At 56.2% G+C, this 23,723-nt stretch overlaps 1 protein-coding gene across 1 annotated transcript in view; it reads left to right on the top strand.

Annotated features, from left to right (window-relative positions):
* The first annotated feature begins 2,613 nt into the window (after positions 1–2,613).
* AJAP1 (adherens junctions associated protein 1) overlaps positions 2,614–23,723 on the top strand; it is a 37,994-nt gene continuing 16,884 nt past the window's right edge. The window contains exons 1-2 of the mRNA XM_066203089.1: positions 2,614–2,929; positions 19,107–19,777. Of these exons, the coding sequence (XP_066059186.1) occupies positions 2,901–2,929; positions 19,107–19,777 (700 nt within the window). The 5' untranslated portion in view covers positions 2,614–2,900. The remainder of the gene's footprint in view (positions 2,930–19,106; positions 19,778–23,723) is intronic.

Below are 23,723 nucleotides of genomic sequence, written 5' to 3' on the forward strand. Positions count from 1 at the left end.
GGCCGGTGACAGGCAGGGCTCTCTGGAGGGCAGCAAGGATGCACACCCTCTGGCCAGGTATCTCCATCCCTGTGAGGTTTCAGCTCCAAGCAAGCCAAACTAGCCCTGAACCCAAATAATTGCCTGCATATAAAAGCTTTGCCTGCACACCTGCTTTGGTACTGTCAAAAACCTCAGCTCTCCTTTGATCTCTTTTGTTTCTGGAAGATTCTGGCTGGTGATGATGCAATGTGGAATTGAGGCCAGAAGCTTGAGAAGAGGCTCAGGGCCAGAGGAAGGCCGATGATGAGGGCATGGGGCCTTTCCCTGCTTCCAGTCACTTGCCTGAACAAGGTGTACAGATTATAACAGATATTTATAGCAAAAAATTCAGAAGCTCAACCTGCACTGCCAGGTCCCAGATCCCCAGCATAGTCCTCCCTGCAATCCCCCGCCAGCTCCACATATTTGGCACAAATAGGGAAATAATATTTTTTAAGTGGGGCTGAGTTAAGAGGATTTGTTTGAGATACAAGATAGCTCTCATTAATGTTTGCTCGTTTGGGTTTGTTTAAGCCTTAATTGATTGTCTTTTATTTAACTGCGTTCCAGTATCTCTCTCAGCCTCTTAAGAGACAATCACGCACTCTTCCCTTCTCCTCTCTCAAAATCTTTCATGTTAGTGAGCTGGGTTTAATGGCTGATAAACTCCACGGGCTTGCAGTAAAGCTGAATTTTCTCTTTCGAGACCCTGCACATGCAGCCCTCAGGACGGTGTGCCCAGGTGAACCAGGGGTATTGTTACCTCTCTGTGCAGAAGCTGCCTTAATCAGCAGCTGTCAGCACTGTGATGAGGGGAATTTTTTTGTAATATACACCCTGGGTCTCGAGGTTCCTTCCCTCCCGGAGGCAGACTTGACAGAGCCACAGCCAGTTTGTAACTGGCCTCGCTCCGGGAGGTGAAGAGGGCTTTGAGACAACATCAAAGGTGGGATTCACTGGTGGCTGTGAGGGAACCAAGCCTTAACCACCCTGACAGGCAAGGATCGTGCTTAGCGAAAACCAAACACAGCCTGGCCATTATTTAGGTACTTTTGTAGCCTTGGTTTTGCCTGGGCTGAGATGGGAGACGTCTGTTCCCCAGACAGCTGCCACCTCCCAAGATAAACTGGTCCACAGTTCAGCCCCCGACACTTCATCCTTCCCACCTAAGGTTCCTTCTGACCAGGAATCCAGCTCCAAGGAAGCTGGGGGGATTTGGATGCTGAACTACAGCACTTCTAGCAGCAGCTGGAGCCGATCCAGCAGAAGTACATGTGAGGAGCAGGGGCTGGCAAGGCATCCAAGAGACAGTGCTGACCTTCCATCCAGCTGCCCTCCTCACAGGAGGTTTCTTCTCTCTGAGAAGTAAGTTTCTCTGGAGGCAGAAAAGAAACCCAGTGAGTCAGAAAGGCACCAGAGAGACTCATCTCTACACAAGCCTTGCTTTCTGCTGTGGCTGTTCAGAGTCGAGCAAGCCGTGCCCCTTCCTTGCAGGTGGTTTGTCCCCGTGAAGGGACACAGGGCAGTGCTGGCTCTGTGTACCACGGTTCTGTTCCTTGCCTGTAGCCAGGAGCAGCTTTGAAGAATCTATCCCCAAACGCATACAAAAACTTATTTTATTGCAGCAGCTGAACAGAAAAGCAGCTCGGCTTTTGAGAGACACACTTTTCTTACAGTACACCAGGAATAATGTCGCTCCTTACTGGCAGCACCCCCGGAAAGAGAGAAAACGCATCAGGCTCTGATGAAACACATCCCAAAATAACCAGCGCCTCTCCCCGCACGCTCCCCTTTGTGCTCGGCTGTTTTTGGGCGAGCACGGAGCACGAAAGGCACTTCCAGCCGAAGGGAATTCGGTGGGGGCTGCGTATCTCTCGGTGCGGGGGCCCGAGGCGGCGGTGGCGGATCCGCGCTCCCGCTGGCCCGACATTGTCCCTGCGGGCCAGCTGTGCAGATCGGGATGGAAACTCTCCCAGGGTTGGCTCGGGAGCAGGATGCCCGCTCGGCCGGCTGGTGGAGCCCGCTGCAGAAGCAGCCGGGCCCGCTCCACCGGGCAGCGGGCCGGGGCTCCCCGGGGCTGCCGAACTGCGGGGGACCCCTCGCCCTGCCCGCAAAGCACGGACTGAACCCGCACTCCCCTGCTGCCCGCGGGGCGGGGACGGGCTGTACGGGACACCGGGGCTCCCCGCGGCGACACCGCGGTCCCGGGGTGCGGAGCTGCTGGGCCAGTGCCCACCGGCGGAAAGAGGGCTTCGCTCCCCGGGGCCGCCGGCGAGCGGCTGCTCGCGGGGTCCGCGGAAAGGAGCTCTCCAGCGGGGGAAACGGCTGCCGGAGCCGGCGTCCCGCGGAGGGACGGACCGGTCCCCGGCGGGGTCCCGGCACTGCCCGGCGATCCCCACGGGGACGGAGCCGGAGTCGCAACCGGGTCTGGGTGCGGGTGCCGAGCCGGGTCCACCCCCGCTCGGCCGCGGCGCGGAGGGGCCGCGCTCCGCCCCCGCCTCCGCCCCGCGCAACTTCCCCGCGCCGCGGCCCCCCGCCCCCGCCCCGCGGGTGCGCGCAGAGACGCGCGCGCGCCCAGCCCCGCCGCGCCGAGCCGAGCCGAGCCGAGCCCCGGTGAACCGCACCGAGCCGAGCCGAGCCGCACCGCGCATGGGGCGCGCAGCCTCCGCGGGCGCGCAGCTGCCCCGCCGGCGCTGAGGGGCCGGAGCACCGGAGCACAGACCCCCCGTCCTCGCCGCCGCCGCCGCCGCCGGGCATGCCCGCCCCGCCGGCCGCCGCCTGCCCCGCCGCTGAGCGCCGCCGCGGGCGCGGGGCGGCGCGCCCGGATGGAGCGCTGAGGCGCTGAGCCCCGCCGGGCCGGGCCGGGCCGAGACGTGACGATGTGGATGCGACGGCTCCCGGGAAGCAGGTAGGACCGGCGAGCGATGGCCCCGCGGGGCAGCGCTTGGGGCATCCCGCCGCCGGGCGCGCTCGGGGAGCGGCGGAGTTAAACCACGAACTTGGAGTGGGGAGTGGGGAGCGGAGCGGGGTGCGGGATGGGGAGCGGTGTGTGGGAGCGGAGCGGGGAGCGCGCGGTGCAGCCGGCGGCTGCCGGCGCCCGAGGAGGCGGCCGGTCCGCGCTCCGCGCGGTGCCGGGCTCCCCCCACCCGGTTTCCCCCGCCCCGCTCGCCCGCCCTGCCCAGGAGATGGATCAGCGGTCAGCGTCCCCTCGCCGGCTGCTCGATCCCCCCTGGCCGCCCCGGCGGGGGCCGCTTGGGGGAAGGGGCTTGGGGGGGCGTCCGGGGCGCGGGCAGATGGATGGATAGACGGATGGATGGATGGGTGAATGGATGGACGGATAGATGGATGGATGTGTTTGGGAGATTAATCGAGAATTGCAAAGCAGAGGAGACGGAGGCAAAGTGTTACGTAACACATTTTCATTACCGCTGCGAAGTCATCTGAGCCGAAATCTTGTTATTTCCATGGTGCTGTGGCTGGAAAGCCCTGGCCCCGGCCCCTGCCTGTGTGCAGCCCCGGAGCCCCAGTAGTACCTGGGCTTTGGTGGTTTGAGCCCATCTCAGTGGAATCGAGTGAAAGCAGCAGCGGGTTAAACAAGTGAGACCCTAAGGAAAAGTGAAATCCGCGATGTGTTTCGTTCTCCCCAACCCGGTTTTGTATTTGGAAAGTCCTGGGTTTGAGCGGTTGTGTTGGGCAGGGGTCAAACCCCAAACGTCCCTCCACCGAGCGGCACAGTGGTTCCGGCACATCACCTGCTGCTGGAGAGAGGGGTCCCAAGGCGAGGAGTCCCGAGCGGCCACCCCACTCCCGCAGCTCGCAGCGGGCCCTGTGGCTGCTCCCCGGGGAGCAGGACTGGGTGGGCAGGGGAGCTGCGGGGTGAGCGGATGGGTGGGTGTAGCCCCCACCGCCGGCCCTACCCCACGCAGCCCCTCGGGGATCCCATCAGCCCGCGCCGCCCCCCGCGCCCCTGCGCTCTGGCAGAACATGGCTGCAGCTGGGGGGCACGGAGGGAGGCAGGCAGGGCCCCCCGAATGCACAGACATGATGCCAGAAGCCTTTGTCCGCCACCCGTGGGAATCGCTGGAGGCTTTGTCCCTCTGCCCGGGCTACGGATGGAGTCCTGGAGGGTGAAACCTGAACTAAGGTTTTGTCTGTGCTGAGCAGCCGGGGGAGGCCCTTGGCCTCTCTGTTACAATCCCGTGCCACGCCGTATATTCCAGAGGCACGTGGCGAGCCGGCTTCCAATGCCCCCCGTCCTTGTCCCGTGCCTCTGGCTGGTGCACCCCGACAGCCCGGGCACACGAGCACCTTCACGCTGCCGCCGGAGATGTCTGTCCATCCATCAGCCGAGGATGCTCCGTGTGGGAAGGACAGTCTGTGGTGATGTAGTGACCTTAGGAATTCCTCCCGGCGAAAGCACCCGAGGGTTTTCTCAGGGTGCCACGCGTTTGGATTTATTTCGTGTCAGGTGAAAAGCCCAGTGGAGCTGGAGGGCCGTTTCCCCAAGGCTGGCGCGGCAGAAGGCTGTTATCCTGGGAACAGAGGACGCCCTCTGCTTTGTTATTTTTGAGGAGAGTTTAGCAGTGGAAACAGGAGCCCTCTGCTTGCTTCCCTCCTCGATTCATTCGCCTTGCGAATATCTGTGCTGTGCATCCTTGATCCCCAGCACCAGGCGATCCTTTCTGCCACCTCATCAGCTGCCAGTCCCTCCGTGTTTTATTTTTAATAAGAGATAACTTTACTGCTAACCTTGCCTGCTGCTCTCCCTTCTCTCTTACTCTAATTGCTTCTGGCTTTATTTCTGACATTTCCCATGTCATTTCTCCTCATTTTCTCGAAGACTACTAGAAAAATAGCTCCAGGAGAAGCAGTGGAGCTTTGCAGCGCCCGTTTCACCCCGCGCAGCGTCTGCCTGGAGCGGCTGCCTGCGGCGGGGAGATGGTACCGTGCTGCTCCTTTCAAGTCGGATCCCTTTCGCCCGGGGCGGTGGCAGTGCCTGACCTCGCGGTGAGCGCTGTGCTCCTCCGCCAGGGGAGGGCAGGACCTGTGCAACTGCACTGCTCAGAATTATTTGATCCCTGTGAAGGGGAGTTGCCGCTCCCCGGTTCGGAGCGGGGCTGAGCGGGCAGCGCTGCCCTGAAAGCCCCTGCGAGGTCCCAGGGATGCTCCAGCCCCGCTCTGCTCTTGGCAGGTGTGGGTGCTGCGGGGCAAAATCTGTTCTTTGGGGAGGTGGCAGTGGCTCTGTCACTCTCTGAGTGTGCACAGACATACGTGTGCATGCACACGCCTGCGTCAGTGCCTGCGCCCGCCTGCGAGGGCACGGCAGCTTTCTGCAGCGTGCCAGGCTTCCAGCGCTGCCGAGGACTTCCCCTCCATAGCTACGAATATAATGTTTTAAACAATATGCCACAGTTTTTACAGCGTTGAGCTCTGGAGTGATTTGCAGTAGGAGTAAAACCACCGTTTGCAATTTCTCGGCGATTGTATAAAACAACTCATTAAAAGCATACATCCCTGCACATTGGCTCCGTGGAAACTTTATGGGCCTTGTAGTTACTGCCAAAGCAAACATTTTCCATGAATTTCACTCATCAGGTTCACGCTGTCAAATGTAGATTCAGTCGCTTGTCAAAGATGCAAGCCTTGCAGTCTGGGAAGTAATGAGAGCAGTAAGCAGTGGGAGTTAATGGCCTCCACTGAGGAGTCCTTACTCATCCTGCATCCACACAGGGACTGAGCTGGCTGCTCCCGAGTGGATTGATTGCCACAGAAATTCATGTGGTGTCACTGGCTATGATACTTAACAGCCACAATAATGCTTGTATAAACTGTACTTTTATGCAGCGGTTCGTACCTCCGTGCTGGCAGCAATTTCCCAGATGAGGGGAGTGGCGCAGGGCTTCGGCAGCCACTTCCCCAGAGCATGAATAATTGTTGTAATAACACTGGAGCCACCGCCTTGTCATTGTGGTGTCTCCAGTGGAGTGGCAGGTGGGAGCAGTCACGGTGCTGCCGCTTGGCCAGGGAGTTTGGGGGCTGCCGCATGTGACAGCCGCTGTGCCAGTCTTCGGCAGGCGGGACACGGGACGGGTGAGCTGCTGGCCCAGCTGCTCCTGGGGCCGGAGCACCACGGCTTGGCTCTGCCATATGTAATGGTCATCTGCTGGAAAGAAGGAGTTGCTAATGTTCCTTCAGGGCCCAGCTTGTAACAGAGAAGGGCAGCCAGGCAGAGGACAGCTCTCCAACTTTGTTCCCACATTTCCCTCAGCCGCTCTGGTCCTCAGGCTCTCCCAGCGTGCCTTATTTACCTCAGTGTCTGTAGGTATGGATGGATACAGGGCAGTGGTGAGCGCTGCAGGCAGCTCCGTAGGGTGTGAATAAGCCAGGGGACTTCCAGCAAGTCTGAGGTTCATTATGAAAATGTATGCATGCCTAAGCCTTTAAATATAGCTAATGGGAGAAGGACTGGGTGGAAAGATTACCAAGATTACCGGAACCTCAGTGTGCTGAGCAGGAGCTGCTCTGTTCTAGGCTGTGGTGCCTGTTGTTTTCCTTGAGGGCCGGTGGTGACCAAGTGGGCAACAGCAGTTCAAGCCCAACAGAGTTTGGGTTTGACAGCAACATTCTCCTAGCAGGATAATTCCTGGAGGCTGAGTGTGTTGGGTGGGATCAGTGGATGGTGTGGCATTTTTGGTGCTTTCACCCCCTCCTTTAAAACAAAGCAGTTTTACTTCTGCTCTTCCTTCCATCCTTCCTCCCTACCACATCTTCCTTCCCTCCCACGTTGGGTGGTGCTGCTGGGAGGGGGTTCCTGGCCAAGGCCATCATCCCAGCGATCACCGTGGGGTTTGTGAGGTTGTTCCTGAACTTGCTGCTTAGCCCTTCTTGCCTTGGCTCAATGTTTTCATCAGTGATTTTTTTCACTAAAAGAACGTTAAATTCTGGACCTGGAGTGACTCCTTAAAAATGGAATTTGAGTTGATATGAATATTTCCTGTGGCTCCTCTTACTGGGACTTGCACCTACAGACTTTGATAGCTTATATAATTTCCTGTGATGGAGATGTACTTCATCTAATTTCACTTGGAAATGCATTGATTAAATCAGAACTGCTGAGAGATTTAAACTGAGTCTCAGTGGCCTGAACTTAACCGTGGGAGGTTTACCTGCCTTCATCCTTCAACATTAATTTGGTTTTATGAGGATTCCTTGTGAAATGAGGTTTTGTCTGCTGCTGAATCTCTTCTGCTTTCTGGGTTTATCAGTTGCTTTCTCTGGCCTCGGCGGCTCTGCAAGGCGAAGCTGTGCTAAAGCCTCTGTTCAGTGCAGTGCTCAGCTCCTTCACTGGGGACATGGTGGGGACTGATGGGCATTTTGCCTCCAAAACCCCCCAGTGCTCCCTAAACTCTGCCCAAGCTGGAGGCAAAGCACCCACACTGTCTGTGGTGTTGTGACAGGGTTGGCTGCTGTGTAATGGGGTGCTCTCATGGAGCCAGGGATGCTGGGTGTGATGCCTTGGTAGCAGGGTGGAGACCTGCCCCAAGTGCCACTGTGTAGGAGTGTCCTCCCATCAGCGCTGAGAGATTTGGCATTTATGGTCCCAAGCATCACTGAAAAAAGGAGGAACAACCCAGCTTGGCTGGAGGTGGATGAGCAGCTCCATGGAGATGAACAGGGGTGGGGTCAGCAGGCTCTGGATGCCTGGGGCAGGAGGCACCCGCTGGGACTTGCCTGAGGACTTATAAAAATAAATAAAGCCAGTCATTCACAAAGTGCACATTTCAAACTCTGATCTGCAAAATGTCTCCTTGTGACTTGGAAATGATGCGTAGGCAGTAGATACGCTTTGACATGCAACGATTTTTGTTGAAGTTTGCTCTGAAGGTCTTTCTCGGCAGCTCTGCTTTCCTGGCAATGCTGGAGCATCCCAGAGGCACTGTGTCCCCGCTGCCAATGGCTGCTGTGTCCCCACAAGCCAGAGCCATTGGGAGCAGAAGCTGTTCCCTGGCACAGCGTCTCTGTGGGTATGGAAAGGACTCTTCAGCTCCTGCTGCAGAAGCTGGCAGGGAGGAGAAGCAGCGTCTTGGCTGCAGAGCTGCTCCAGACCCTGGCTGAAGCATCCATGGGATGAGGTTTAGCTGTGGCGAGGTGGGAGCACTGAAGCTTTGCTGGCCTGGCTGCCATGCCAGCACTTCCAGCTCCACTGACTTCCAAATAAAGGCTGAGCAGAAGCTGCTTCAGAAACAACACGTAGCCTGGGAGTGGCAAGGCGCTTCCTTCAAGAGGCAAGTCTGGATACTTGAGGTGGAAAAACTGGAGCTCACCAGAGGGCACGTGCCCTAGCACAAGAGAAGCGTGGAGATGGGGATGTGCTGGCTCAGGGCTTACCGTGTGCTGCAGGACACCAGCAGCGCAGCACACACCATGTGAGGGACCACGCTGTGCCACACAGGAGAGCGGATTTGTGGCTTTCAGCTACAGCTTGGTGAGAATTGATGGCTCCTGTGCATGAGGGTATTTGCCATGCCTCTTCTGCAACATCCTGGGATGGTCAGGAGAAACTCCAGCTATGTTTTACAGCCTTGTAGATGGGGAACGTGGCTGTGTGGTGCTGCCAGCTGAGGAGCTGTGTAGAGCTGCTGTGCTCAGCATGGGAAGGCTGGGGACTCGCTGCTCAGCAGTAGCGTTCGAGGCGCCGGTGAGAGCAAACGCTGCTAATTGATGTTGCCACTTGACTGCACGCCATTCAGGTTGAAGATTGTGACAAGGTCGGGGGCAAGCCCACGTTGTCCCCCCTGGGAATTGGCTGCCTAGCAAGCACAGGCACATGCGGCTTCCTCAGGGACGAGCTCCGTAATTGCCTGAGTCCCGTGCGTGACCCCAGCCCTGCTCCCGGAGCCTGCCATAGCATCTCTGCTCCCTTTGCAGGACTCGAGTAATGAAGCATCACTTAATTGACATGGACGAGGACATCCACTTAAGGACCCATTGGAACGTGGGTGATGAATGCCAGGAGATGAAGCCGCACATCCCGCCGGGAGCGTGGTTGGCTCTGCCTCTTCCCGGCCAGAGCCAAAGCTTGGCTGAGTCCGCAGCAGCAGGGCGTTCATGTAGGGAAAGTGTGACCGTTCCAGATGCCGGCAAGTGTTATTTTAGAAAGAACTCCCAAAATGAATCAACCTTTTTTCCTACAAGTATCTGTCATTCATGGGTTTTCTTGCAAAGTTTTTCATGGCAAGGATAAGGATGAGTTATTCATCTTCTTGTTTCTTGTCGTTGTAAGAGGCTCTGCTTTAGCATCATCTGACATGACACGCTCAGGACTTACTCTGGATTCCTGTCAAAGTGACATATTCTGTGGCAAAATCAATTTTGCTAATTTTGATGGATGAGGATGGAAGTAAGGCTGCTGGCACAGGTGCCTTTGAAGGAAGTTGAGATACTGAGGGATGCAAGAGGTCATCCCCTGCTGCCAACTCGTTGGAGATAATGCTGCAAAAGTTTAATCTCTCCTGCAAAGGAGATTATTGTTTGTTTGTTTGTTTGTTTGTTTTTAATGAGATGCAGAGCACAGTGATCCCTGACACACTGGCAGTTGGGCTCTGAGGGGTGGTGCCCCCAATGGCACAGTGTTCTTGAGGTCCTGGAGGCAAATCCTCATCGTCAGTTCGATCCATCAGGATTTTGCCATGGCTGCAGTGGGAGAGCCTGTGAGCTGCCTAGTTGCTATATGCACAGTGAAATGGCCATGGCAGGGAGAACGGCTCTTCTCCATGGAAAAGAAATTGCTTGGTGCTAAAAGGGATTTAAAACTCTCTGTGACAGGATCAAGAGTCTTTGCCCTGGAGTTCATTCCCGCTGCCTTTGCTTTCTATTTTAGCTTGGCTTTTTCATCATCTTTTTGGGCTGTTCTTTCTCCATGCTGCGTGTCACGCTGACCCTTCTCTGGCAGCGGGATGTCCCTGTGGTGGGGCTCTGCAGAGCCAGATCTGTCTTGGGAGCCAGGGGGAGCGGAAGCTCTCCAGGACCACCAGCCAGAGCCTTGACTGGGCAATGCAGTGCCCTGCACTGAGCTCCCAGTTCCTGGGCCTTTGCTTTCTCCAGGCTTCCCTACTGACGTTTCACACCTTCAAAGAGAGCTCTGCTGCTCCATTTTTTCCTATTGTATTTCTTGCTCCATAAAAGCCATCTGTTCCTCTTTCTGCTTTCAGAGTCTTCATTCCTCTCATCTTCTCCATTTCTGTTAGAGTTTATGGAGCTTTTGAAAGTATTGACGTGTTCCCTGTGTTCGTTCCTGAGGATGGCTGCTGAGGTTTCCGGGCAGGATGTGCATCTCTGGGGTGCCGGGGACTTCCCAGGAAAAAGACAGGTTTGGATCTCAGTCACTGCAGGGCGAATTGAGAGCAGCTCCACCCAGAGACCATGGTGCTGGAGTGAAGACCTAAGTTAGTTGGATTTTCCTGTGTGGACATCCAGCCTTCGCTATGGGGACGGGTTGGCTGGGCCCTATGCTGGTCATTCAGACGCTTCCAGCGGATCAGTGCTTGCCTTTGCTCCTGGGAAAGCAGAGCACTTTGGGAAGTCATAATTTAAAATCCCATTATGAGGTATTTTCTCCCTGGGTGTGTTCCATGGTTGGAGGTGTTTCCCCATTGGTACCACAGTGGGCTCTGATGTGCACCTCCTGCAAAGACACGTTGTGTTACAAAGACACCACAGACCTCTTTTAATTGTTTTGTTTTAAAGCTTGTTAAGCTGCTACTTTAGATGTACTGAGCCAATTTATTTTTTTTTAGATCAAAGCATTTCCTGCATTCATTGTAATGACACACTTGAGCACATTCATTTAGAAAATACGATCAGTGCTGGGTTATTTATCTGGAAAGCAGTGGGGTTAAAGGGCAGCATAAGCCGTAGCTTTGTGCCATGGTTTTCCTCTCTGTAGGTCCTTCAGAGCTGAGGGCTGGGTTGGCCTAGTTGCTGTCTCTTGGAATCACTTTGTGCATATGTATTCAGAGGAACAAAACCCCTCATAAAGCTCCAGCTCTGGTCTGGGATCTGGCAGGACTATTACCATCCCAGTGGAGAGAGCCTCTCTTCTGCCATGCCATCCCATTCGATCCAACAGCACTGGGCATTGCATCCTGCTTGGACATGCCAATGCAGTCCTTTTATCCAAGGGGGACACCTGATCATCCTGCAGTTGGTCGTACAGGAGGCAGATGTGTGGCAGCAGAAGAAAATTCATGAGCAAAGCAGGGAAAGCAGAAATTCCTTGGATGGCGGCCGTGGGGAAGTGCGCTGCCCTGCCTGCGCCTGTGTCCACAGCAGGGAGCCGCTCAGCTCAGCTGCTGGCCTTATTTATTGTGGGCAGCATTAACTAACACCAGGGATGATCTCTAAGCTCTGGTTTTAATGTGCTCCTATGTATGTTGCAGCCCTGTTCCCTCAGCAGACTGATTTTGGTACGTGGGGGAGTGTTTTCCGCTGCTGTGATGGGGATGGGAGAAGGCAGCACCGTCTCGTATGCCAGGACCTCCTTGGTCGCCGTCAGCATGTAAATCCTGGGCAGCGATTCTGTGGTGTGCATGAGGAGGTGGAATACACAAGGAGGTTTAGGTAGAAGCTGAAATGAGGGGGGAAAGCCCTGATTTCCTTCGGTTTTTGGATTGTTTTTAATATCAGCAAGAGCAGAGCTTGAGACTGTGGCTCTTCGACAAGATTTTGGTGGATCTGGAAATCTGAAACTTCCCAGCAAGTTGTGTCTGAGCTGGAGCTCTTGCTGCTGCCTGGTCCCCAGCGCTGGTGCGGAACTCGAGGGGGGGACGAGTTGGGTAAGTTGGCGACAGGTGCCAGTTTGGGCTGGAAAGCCAGTGCTCACAAACCCCCTTTATCCGGGAGGGACAAAAGCCGAGTGTTATCGCTGCTGGGTTGATGAAACACCCCACTGTCCGGCCCTGCCACGCTAAATGCACGCAGTGTTTGCTGGCTGGGGCGGCCGGGCAGCGGTGGGGGAAGCGACGGCCGTGCTGTGCCCGCTGAGGGGGATGCTCCTGCAGTACCATCACTGTGTTTGCTGGGAGGGATGCTCCAGTGGTACCCACACTGTGTTTGCTGAGGGGCATGCTCCAGTGGTAACCACCCCATGTTTGCTGGGAGGTGTACTCTGGTGGTACTCACACTGTGTGTGCTGAAAGGGATGCTCCAGTGGTACCCACACTTTTTTTGCTGGGAGGGGTGCTCTGGTAGTACTCACATTGTCTTTGCTGGGAGGGATGCTCCAGTGGTATCCAATCTGTGCCCACTGAGGGAATGGTCTGGTGGTACCCAGGCTGTGCTGGTAGGGGATGATATTCCAGTGGTACTTGCCCCATGCCCAGTGGGAGGGATGCTCCAGGACCACCCACACTCTGCCTTGCCAGGAGGGATGAAGGTGCTGAGCTCGCCACTGTGCTGACCTCCTTGGGGAGCACTCGAGGCAGTTCATCCCCTGGCTTGGCTAGGACCTGTCTTGCCACGCTGACAGATGAACCTGCAGCACTCTGAGTCTTCCCAGGGGAGCCAGACTGGGCTCAGAGCTCCTGCTGCCAGAGTGGTGACAGGTAAATTACCGAGCACTGGACTTGCACAGAAATTTGCAAGAGACATGTTATTGTCTGAAGATGCATGCAAGCTTCTGGGCTTTCCACCCTGGCACTTTTCAAATCCTGTCTGAAATAATCCCCGAAGACCAGGGAAAACTCTCTCAAGCAGTCTCTGCCCTCTCTAGAGCTAAGCTAAGCGGGGTTGACCATAATGGGCACGGTTGGCCAGCTTGCTGTGTTAGCTCTCACACTCATCCTCAGGCTGGCTGGAGGCACTGGGCCTTTTATCCTGTCAGTGTCTTTAAAACGTTTGAAAATGGGAAATGAACTTGAAACTCAGGGTTAAAGATTGGCTCAACTTTGGCAGCAACTAGGCACAGCTCTTGCCTTCACAGTGATGCCACGTGTGCCCGCTCTCTGCGTGCTCCTTTTTACTCTTCCCCACATTGCTCTGCCATGAGCAATGAGTCTGAGTCTGATCTTGGTGTGGGTGTGGGATGCATCAGAGTGGTCCTGCGCTGGTGGGCTCCAGCACCAGCCCTAGGTGCCTGCACTGGGGCTTTGCCCTTCCTCTGCCTGTGGCAAAGGACAGGCCTGGAGGCGAGAGCAGTCAGGGCCGTGCACTGCAGAGCCAGAGCTGTGAGCTGCTGGCGTTGGCAGGGGCTGCACCTCCCGCATCAGCACATTGGCTGATGGTACCACTGGGTATTAATTATGCCTTCCGCACTCGCGGCTATTCAAATGGTAAAATTGTTTATTTGCAGCTGGGTGAGCTCAAGGCAGAGGCAGAAGAGCAAGTGGCTCCCCCCTGCCATGGCCACCCTCCTGCCCCCCTCTCACAGCTCCCCAAGCACAGCCAGGGATGGATTCAGCTGCCTTTATCTTGGCATTTCCAGCCTGGGGGGACCCGTGGCTTCCCAGCCCCACCCAACCCCTTTCTGCCCCATTTTTCCCAGGGAAGTGGGTGTTTGCTGTCTGCCTGGCCACAGCAGCATGGTGGGGAGGATTCAACCTATTTCACCCTCTGCTGATTCCCCTCCATGATAAATCCCATCCCCTCCGCTGCGGGAAGCAGCGTCAGTTTAATTACTTGTGGGGAGAAGGGGGCAGCGGAGGAACTTAGGACTTGTTTTAAATATCACTTTTATTAGCAGGTAATCCTGAAGCTCAGGACTGTAATATAGATAGGTAGTGATGTGGCACATTTAATTTACTTAGGTGCTACTGTGTGTCAACCTTTGTGCCTTAAGTCCCAGTCCTGGCTTTAAAGAGCTTGGCAGCCATATTTTCACAAATTTATAATTATCTGGGAAGATGTTGGGACTACAGATGGTGCAGTGGCTTGTATGTTTCTGGTTCCCATTGGGTCTGGGATCAGAAAAGCTCATCCCGTAGCAGAACGTGGCTCAAGAGAGAGGTCTCCATGGTGCTGCTGATGCCAGGGATGTGCGGTGGGACATGGTGGATGCCGTGTGGGAGTGGTCCACAAGGTCACCTGCTGATCCTATGTCATAACTTGCCACGTGCCTTTTGGCACTCATCCATGCCACCCTCACATGGGATCGTTCATCTCCCCTCCCCCCAGCCCTGGGGACAGTCCTGGTCCAGGCCAGAGTGCAGAATGGCGATGCTCCATTTCCATGGTGATGGTTGGTAGTGTGACAACAAAGGACAGTCGCTGCACTGCAGGGATCATCACACAGGACAGCGGGATGGAGAGGAGAGCGGCTGCGGCGGTGGCTGCAGTCCCCACCTCAGCGAGGACACACAATCGCGGGCCAAGTATCTGCCACTGAAGTTCTCCCCTCTTCTTCCTGCTCCGGTGTGAAAGTCACCCGCTGGGATGCAGCGGCCTCGTTCTATTCTGTGTGGAGCCAGTGAGTTCCTGCACGTACTCTCATAACCTGCCCCGCTCCAAATGCCTTTGTAGGACACGCAGCCACGCTGCCAAGGATGCTTTTCCTAGAGCATGGTGCTTGCTTTCCTTGCCTGGGTCAAGGAAACATCACCCCAACTCCCTGACCACGGCTCCTGCTCCAGGCATTCACAGGAGTATTTCTGTCCCTGCCTCGCTTGGTGCTCAGAGATGTGAAATGCTTGGAGTTTGTAAATCACCCCAACAAGGACATAACCTTGACTCCCTGTGCAATACCGATAGATTACCTAACAGGAGGCATGAAATGGAAGAATGGCTCCATTTGTATAATTCTGCATTAAAAATCAGCCTATTCTACAGTTAATGCTCCTGTGAAGTGTCTCCACAGGCACGGGAGAAAGGGGCTGATGCTGGACAGCAAAAAAGGACCTTATGAAAGGGACTGCACTCGAGTGAGCCTTTGAGGCTTTAGGGAAGTGGGTTAGTGCTGACGGGTGGTGTTTTGATGATTGTCAGAGCTGTGATCCCAGTTAATTTTCAGACACATTACCAGAGCCGGGGGGTTCTGGGAGCACAGCGGGTGCACTGGATTAATCCATGTCCTGTCTGCAGTATCAGGGTTGCCTGAGGTGCTGCTACCCCTGAAGGGTTCCCAGACCCTAGAGCAGGGGTTGTTCTGTCCCGCTCCATGCTGGATGCTCCTGCTTTCCCTCCCTGCACGTGGAGGTTGGTACCATGTGCACAGTGGTGGGAGCAGCCAAATTCCAAGGCAGCCTTTTCCCCACTGCTGACGACCGCGGTGAGCTCACGTCCTCCAGCATCCTTGAAATTAATCTCTCTCTCGAGTGCCAACTGTCCTCCTCTTCAAAGCACACGGCTGCACCTGGAAAGATTCAGGAAGGGATTTCACTCAGGGGAGGACTCTGAAGGATGTGTTGGGTGCGGAGGCTGTGGTGGCTCCAGTGCAACACCCGCTGTTCCATCACCTTTGGAACCAGGACGGGCTCGGATGGGCTCAGGAAATAGTCCCGGAATGCCTGGTGTGCCTGATCCGTGTCATTAGCCCAGCAGTCTCTTTGAAATCTGCTCTCGTGCTTCTTGCAGGTAAATACTTGTAGGAGTTCCACTTCCTGCCTGCAAGGGCGGCCGTCTCACCATCCATGGAGCCCAGGGAGCGGATTTGTGGCTGGTGGGAGCCAAGGCCTGGGATGAGGAGATCAAGGACGGGATTTCATTTTCTCAAATACATCCGCTCTGCGCTTCTTTATCTAACCCAGTTTCAGAGTTTTATTGAGTTTTTCCTGGAGTTTGAACAGTATTTTGGGATGACGTTCCCATTCACCTTCAAGATGGGAAAGAAGTAATGTGAAAATTGCCCACGCTCCTCAAATTTCTTTGCAAAATAGGTTGTGTGTGCTTGTACAGGGGTAAAGGAATAACCAAAGCCCTGATTCTCGAGTGAGGAGCATAACCACAGCCCTGCCCAATGCATCCCCCTGGCCCATGTGTACCTCCAGCCAGGGCTGGCCCCATGCCCCCAAACCGAGCAGATGGATGCAATATGTGGGTCTGGATGATGTGTTCCCTTCCCTATGCCACAGCCCCGCTTTGGGTGCAGTTAGGGAGTTATCCCATGCATTGGGAGCAGCACAGGGTCCTCTGCCTCCTCTCTGCTGTCCCTGAGGAGCAGCTCGTGCCATTGGAGAGGCGTTTGAGCTGTTTGATGTCTCGGCAAAGCAGGAACGCCCTCCCGGCCTCCCAGCAGCGGTGACTTTGTGCTGGCGCTCCCGAGAGGCTCTCGGTGCTCTCCTGCCTGTTCGGGTGACAGGGAGGCGGAGGCGTGGGGACTCCCGGGGCGCTGTGCCGGGCCGTGCTGTGCCAGCCGCAGCGGGCTCTCCTGGGACAGCCCAGGTTTTTCTGGGGCAAGGACAAGGTGGCAGGAGATCCGGGCGGGATGTATCTCCGCTCCCTGGGTGTCCTTCGGGACGTGTCACTGTCGCTGGCAGCCTTGGCAGGGTGCTGGTGTGGGGCGGGGGGCGGGGGTGGCAGGGGAGGGCCGGGTGGTCCTGCCTCTGGCCGCGCCACGCGCTGCCGCATCCATCCCTGCCGCCGCGCCGGGCACATCACGCTGCGTTGCCAGGACAACGGCAACTCCTACACGCTGCTATTTATTCTGAAGGACACTTGCTCTTATCTGTTGTTGCAAAGCCCTCAGAAGATCGCATGCCACGCAAAATTCCTCCGAGGTAACCGGACTCGGCTGCTTCTGTCCCTGAAGCCATCTCCTGGGGACATGCCAGCCACAGCGTGGTGGCTAGGAGGACACTTCTGGGGTAACAGCCCCTTCGGTGGCATCGCTTGATGGGACCTTGGTGGGAGGGTGACCCAAGCTGTCCTCGGGGCAGACTGGCATCTGCCCCATCTGGGTGTCCCTTACTGTGTCCACCTCCATCCCAGAGCCTTTGGCCTGGGGAGCAGTGGCAGGAGTGAGGGACGCTCTGGTGCTGGGTGTCACCGGTGCTGCCTGGGCATGCTGGGACACAACTTTCCAGCACGACCCAGGGGAAGACAGGGGTTGGATGTTGTCTCTGCCCGCACATCTCCTGATGCTGCAGAACGATGCAGCCATGCTGGGCAGGTTCTGCAGGAGCAAGCCCCTGCAAGTTCATGCTGCCATCACTGCACCCTGAAATGTCACAAGGAGACAGGAGAAGATGGAAGCAGGGGGGGAATAGCTCTTTATCCTGTGAGCTGCCAATCCCAAGGACCAGCACTTTGTCTTTCAGAAGTTTCCAGGCAGTGGCTTGGATGCAGCGAGCACCAAGTTTGGGCTGGGCACATCTTCCCTTGGTCTGTTCAGCAGCTGTTCATAAAAGCTCTGAGTGTGAGCAACACAGAGAGCTGGGAAGGGGGATGAGGTCTGGGGGTGGGCACAGATGATGTGAGAGGTGGCACCTGGGATGAGTGACATGTCAGGAGGTGCCCAGCACCTTTCCTTCCTTGCAAGATGTTTCAGGTGATGCTGGGGAGTTGGGAGAGGCTGAAATCAAGTCTGACATGCCACAGGAGTGATCCTGAGCATTGCAAAGGTGAGTCTGTGCTTGATGATCTGGCTGGAGCGTGAGCTTGTGGCTCCTCACCAGTGGAAGCATGGCACTGCCTACAGCACGTGGGGGACACTCTTCGTGCTGCCACCACTCTGTCGGCCTCTAAAAAAACCCACCACCACCACGACAGTTTGGGTGGTTTGTGGTTTTTTGAAGCCTTGAAATCCTTCCTCCCCCAGCCTGAACTATTTTGGTGTCTGTTGTCTGTTTCTGGCTCTTCCCTTTCTCCTTCTGCGCTCTTTCCTTGCGTTGCCTTCTCCCTCCCCAAAATAAATGTTGTTACGCTTTGAAAAAATACCCAATTAGGAAAAAAGCAGAGATCCTCTGAGCAGAAAAAGCCTGTGCCTGGGAGTATCCAGGTCAGCTCCTTTAGCTTCACTTGCTCACGCACAGAGGGAGTGTACAAATGCTTCTGTCAACCAGATGCACATTCTGTCGTGCTCCCAAGGACTGTGCGGCGCCGCTGCAGAGGATTAGCCCGTTTAGCCATGTAAAGCTCTCATTAACTCCTGCTGAGTTCGACAAAACTCTTTCTCGTGTAAAAGCTGAGTTAAAATGGAGTAAAGATTTTTGGCCTTTGGTCTATTGATTTTTTTTTTTTTCCCAGAATGGGGGGCGGGAAAACCCAAAAATTTGCCTATCAAAGATTTTCTTGCTGCCTTACATGGAGCAGCATAGTAGAGGAGACATGAGGGGAGCAGAGCCTCGGTGCGGTGCCACTGGGGAGGGGAGAGGGCTGTGATGTGATGTGACAGTGACATGAAAGCAAAATTGTAACTGCTGAAGCTGCCAGCAGCTCAGGGGTGTTCCAGCTGCTCTGTGGCAAAAAGGGCAGCAAAAGGGGCTGCTCCTCCTGCCCTCCCCGTGCTGCAGGGTCATGTTCAGCTTGGGCATCCCATGCCATGGGAGGGGATGTGCCGTGCTCCATGGAAGGATGTTCCTGCTGTGGCGTGGGTGACTGCTGTAGTGGGAGATGGGCTACACGTGTGAACACAAGAGCCCACGGACTTGTCTGCTCCAGCCCTTTGAGGGATTCATCGTGCTGCCTGTGGGCTTGGGAAGCAAGGGATGGGCTCTCTGATACACCTGCATCTCAGTGTCCCTAGACTGAAAGCTTGTGCTGCTGGAGCTCCACTGGGCTGTCTGCTTTGGATAGTTCACTCAGAAGGGCTGAGTTTGAGCAAAGCAGGCACTGGCCGCTCCTCCAGGGTGTTTCCTGGTAAAATGCATCCTCCAGTCATTCCCAGCATTCCCAGACCAACTGAAAAGTTACAGTTGTGAATGGGGATCCTCAGCCTGCCGTGTTGGTGGTGGCAGTTTTCAGGGGGAGGGGGTGCAGCATGCCCTATGATGCCATTTTGGGGGACTCTGGCTGGAGAACCGGGGAGGACAATGATGTACCCACAGAGCTGGGGGATGTTTTGGGTGGCTGGGCTCAGAGATCTAGGGTGTGCCATACTGAGAGGGAGAGCGGGGTTGCCCCACTGACCTTCTAACACAGTTCCTGTCTGTCCACAGGTCAGGTTGCCCGCTCGGAAGCCATGCTTGGATTTTAATAGCCATGTTCCACCTAGCCATGGACCTTGCCAGCTGCCAGCCCCCAGCCACCGGCGCTGCGGGGAGGCTCTCGCCACGGCCGGCGCTCCGGCACAGACTGTCCCGTGGCTCGCTGTGGGGCACGGGGAGCGGGGAAGAGCTGCAACGCCCCGGCCCCCCCTGGACCTGCGCCCCCGCGCCCCCTCTGCAGAGACCCCGCTCCCGCCGGCCGCCCTCCGCTGCCCCACTGCCCCCCGGCCGCCCCCTGCGCCGGCCGCGCTCCCGGAGGGGCCGGCGGCACCTGCGCGGCCGCGGCTTCGCCCCACGGGACGGGCGGCCCACGGCGCTGCCCGAGGTCATCGTCTGGGGCCCCACGGGCGAGGAGGACTCCCTGGAGAGCAGCACGCTGCCCAGCGCCTTCGCCACCACCACCACCGCCGCCGCCACCACCACCGCCACCACCACTGCCGCCGCTGCCACCTCTGTCACGGTCGCCACGCCGCCCCGGGTGCCTCCCAGCACCGCGGCTCCCGCGCCCGGCGGGGACGTGCCCCGCAGCAGCCCCGGCCGCACCAGCACCGCCGAGCCGGCCGCCGGACACAGCAGCGGAGGCAAGGACGCTCGCCCGCCCCGTGGGCTGGGAGACAGCACAGGTAGGGTCTGCCGGGGGGCCGGGGAGGTGGCGGGGACATCAGGGGGGCTGGCGGGTCCTGGAGCAGAGCGTTCACCCCGCGGTAGGAGTGTCCCGGTGGCAGCGCTGCCTGGGACAGGAGTTAGTGTGACATTAAAGGAGCGCTCGGAGGAGAAAGGCAGCGCTGATTATCGCTTTTATCCGAGGCGTTTTCCAGGCACTTGCTGTGCTTTCCCATTACAGTCTCCATCCACAGCCCATCTCCCGTAATCGCGCTGAGCGCCACGCTCGGCGCAGCAATGCCTTCCCCCAGCGCTGGCTGCTGCGTGGACATGGATGGCAAAGCTGCTTCCCATTTATTGCAAATTATATTTGTTATTGCTGATATTAAACCGTGGGATACCGGTGGATGGTTTACAGAATTTACTCACTGTGCATCAACTGCTTTGAGCCCACTGCGATTTTGTAGTCGAAATGAAAAGGAATTTTATGGCCTAATCTTAATCCCAATTAATTTATCCAGCCTGCCCTGCTTGGCAGAATGAGACAACGCAACCAGGATGTTGTTCCTGACTTAAAGGAGTTATTTATAGCCGAAAAATAACTCCCAGCCTACACACCTTTTACAAAACCCTGGAATTGGCTGAATAGATCAGCAAGGGAGTATCGATAAGGGCTGCGGCTTTTGCTGCTCTCTGCATGATGAGAGCATCAGCCTGGTCTCCCCAGACCTGCCGTGGTCAGTGCCTCTGGCCTCAGTGGCATCATCCTGTCCAGGAGGGTGGGGTGCAGTGGACTTGTTGCCATCAGCCAGCTGCAGGAGCCCCTCTGCCTGCACCAGCTGTGGGAGGATGGCTCCTGGCATGTGCTGGGGCTCTGGGACTTAATGGAGTGGGCTGCCTTGTTTAGGCGAAGTTGAGTTGACAGTGATGCCACCCATCTGCCAGTGCCACCACTGCTGTCCTGCGTGGCCGCAGAACAATGGGAGATGCAGCCCTGGCAGCTCCCAGGGGGCCAACTGCTTTAATCTGCAGGCTTTAGCTCTCATTAGAGGCTTTCTTCAGGATCGGGAGTTTTTGCTAATTAACTTCTCTTCAAGCAGTGAATGCGATAAACTCCTTCCCGGGTCTAAAGGCCCTGTTTGATCCCAGCTCGTCCACCCTCAGTTGAAAAGCTCCTGAGCTCCAGATCCGCTTTTCCTTCCAGCGCTGGGGCTGAGCACCCAAGAGAGCTCTCAGAATGCTCCCAGTGGGAGTTCCATGCCCCTGCTGTGCCTCGGGACAGCGTTTTGAGAGCGAGCAGCCAACGCTGTCTCAAAGCAGGGTCCGTGCCCGTGCCAGTTTTGCTGGTGTGGCGCCTGTGCGAAGCCATGCAGCTTCCCAGCCCTGCTCCACTCTGTTATATAAGCTGTAGCGGCTGGAAGTGTTTGTTCTCTGCTGGGAAAAACATATGGCTACAAATGAGGATGAGGTAACTCGCCTGTACGGTTTATTTGCCTCAGCGAGCATTGCCAGTCCCTGTCCGGTGAGGCGCCTTGACGGGAGCTGGCGGCGGATGTGGTGCTGCTCTCACTGCCTGTGGTGCCTCAGCTGTCCCCAGTGCATGCCTGGAGGGTCAGGGTGGAACCACCTTTGTGTGGCACCCACAGGAGCTGGGGTCACTCCAGGAGCTGGCAGAGCTGTCTCAGGGCTCCTGGAGCCACACAGATCCCCCATGCTTGATTCCATCGGAGCAGGTGGCTGCTGTTGTGCTGCTGCCCCCATGTCCTTCCTGTGCTGTGTCCTTGTATCCCTCCATGCTTTGCCTCTGGGTCCCTGGTGATTCTTGTGGGACCATAGGCTCCTTGGGGTGCCCAGAGGGTGTTAAAAACAACCACTTCACTTCAGCAGAGGCAGCAGTGTTCACTGAGATGAGCAATGGGAGCAGCTCTGCTCTGTCAGATCTTCCTCTCGCCCCCCTTCCTCCTCGCTGAGAAGCAAGAGAAAAAAAGCCAGAAACAATGCCTCCGTGAGCCGCTGACAGCAAAAACAAGCTTAAAAAAATTCCCCTGGAATAGGAATTACTCGGCTCATAGGCAGGAGAGGCAGCAGAGGAGTGATGGCAGGTAATGCTTGGGATGAGAGCAGAGGCTGGCATGTGCCCTGGCCCAGTGGGTGCTGCCGTGGGGGTTCAGGTGACCTGCGGCTCAGGTGTTCCTGTCCTGGTGCCACCCCTGCTGCGTGGCACAGCACTGCTGGCATCAGCTGGGCATGCGAGATGTTCACTCAGGCGTAGTTTATGCTTGTGCTTTACAAAAATGTGCTTCCTTCTTCAGGGCTGTCATAATCATTTTACTCTGGAGCAGGGAAAGAGAGGAATAATTAAAATTCCAGCATGCTGGAAGTGGGACGGGCTGTGAGGAGCTTTCATCGGGCACTCTCCATGTGGGCTGGGCTCCTCCACCAAGGCAGAGCACCCCGGGTCCCGCAGCCTCAGCCAAAGCAGAGAGGAGTGGAATGAATCAGAGCTGTCAGAGCGAGGCAGGAATTGCACTTGCTGGTTTGTCCGAGGCTTCTTTCAGGAGCTTTAGGATAAAGCCGTCTTTAATTAAACCTTTAAGTGCTTTATAAGGCAGAAAACTCCATGTGCTGTCTGCTGCTCTTAGTGGTATTTGATGGCCAGTCGCGGCGCATTTGGCACCATGCTCTGTGAGCTTGTGGCAGAGCTGATGCTCAGGGACACCCCTTCACCAGGGCTGGGGTTCTCCTCGGGTAAGATGGGGGCCATGTGGGTGTTGGCAGCTGGATCTGAGCTGGTGGTGGCCCCAGGCCACTCACCACCCCCTCCCCTCCGCCAGCCAGCAACATGTCAGGAATAAATAGTAATAGAGGTGTTGCTTCCCGCTGGTGATGACCCTGCCTCCAGAAAGAGGGTGCAGTAGGGGGGTGCTGGAGGCGAGGAGATAGTAGATGCAAAAGGCTTCAAAGGAATTAATTAAAGATAAAATGTGTTTAAAAGAAAACCCTGGGCAGTGAGAATGGAGCCATCTTTTTGATCCACCATGCTGAGGCGTGGGGAGCTGCCACAGCTGGGGGACAGAGAGGAGGTAAAGGAGCTGGATGGCATCTCCTGGGGTGGCATCACCAGTTACCCTTCCTGGGAGCTGCCCAAAGGATCCCTTGTAAGGCCATGCATCAGCTGCAGTTCTCCTGAAGGGTGGAGGATGACAGTGGAAGTAAGGAAGGAGTGTGGCCATCAGCTGAGCTCTCCCTGCAAGGGAGATGGGACACTCCCCAGAATGCACGGATGGCGAACATGCCTGTGCACATCCTCCCACATGCATCTCAGTGAGCCAGAAACTCTCCTCTGCTGCTCTCCAAGTATTTATTGCTCAGTGATATTTGCTGTAACACCTGAGAAGATAAGTCCTAGTGTCTTTAGCATAAGCCTCCAGGATCTTCCTTCTTGGCAAGAACATTTCGCAGCTGCAGCAGCTTCTTTCATCAGTCCAGCTCAAAATACCAGGAAGTTACCAGGAACCTTGGTGGGTTTTCTGCTGTAAAGCTGCGTTTTCACCTCAGGATGACTAACACTCCCTGGGCTGGGTTTCAGAGAGATCACTGATTTACCGGGTGGAAAACCAAGCAGCTTTGCTGACCCCAACTTTGCCAGCAAGGAGGTGTTGGGAAGAGCAGACCCGAGGCAGTTTGTGGTGCGGTGGATTGGGCAGCAGAGGAACTGGCTGTGCACTGTAACAAGGCTTTTCAAGACAGCTCCTGCTGTGTCTCCTCCCCTGTATCAGACCCTTGTGGCTTTTGTAAATTATTTTCCTTACAAGCTATTAACCAGCAGTAGGTTCACGTTACGGCCAAATCTGGCTGATCCCCCCTGGGAAAGGCCAGCGGTGGCAGCAGAGAGGCCACACCACGCTCCTGATTGAATTGTTCTGTCCGCAAGCAGCATTATCAGGGGATGAGGCTTTTGGGGCT

This window comes from Chamaea fasciata, unplaced genomic scaffold (genome assembly GCF_029207755.1).
Source record: "Chamaea fasciata isolate MVZ Bird 193981 ecotype frontalis unplaced genomic scaffold, bChaFas1.0.hap1 SCAF_23, whole genome shotgun sequence".
NCBI classification, from domain to species: domain Eukaryota; kingdom Metazoa; phylum Chordata; class Aves; order Passeriformes; family Sylviidae; genus Chamaea; species Chamaea fasciata.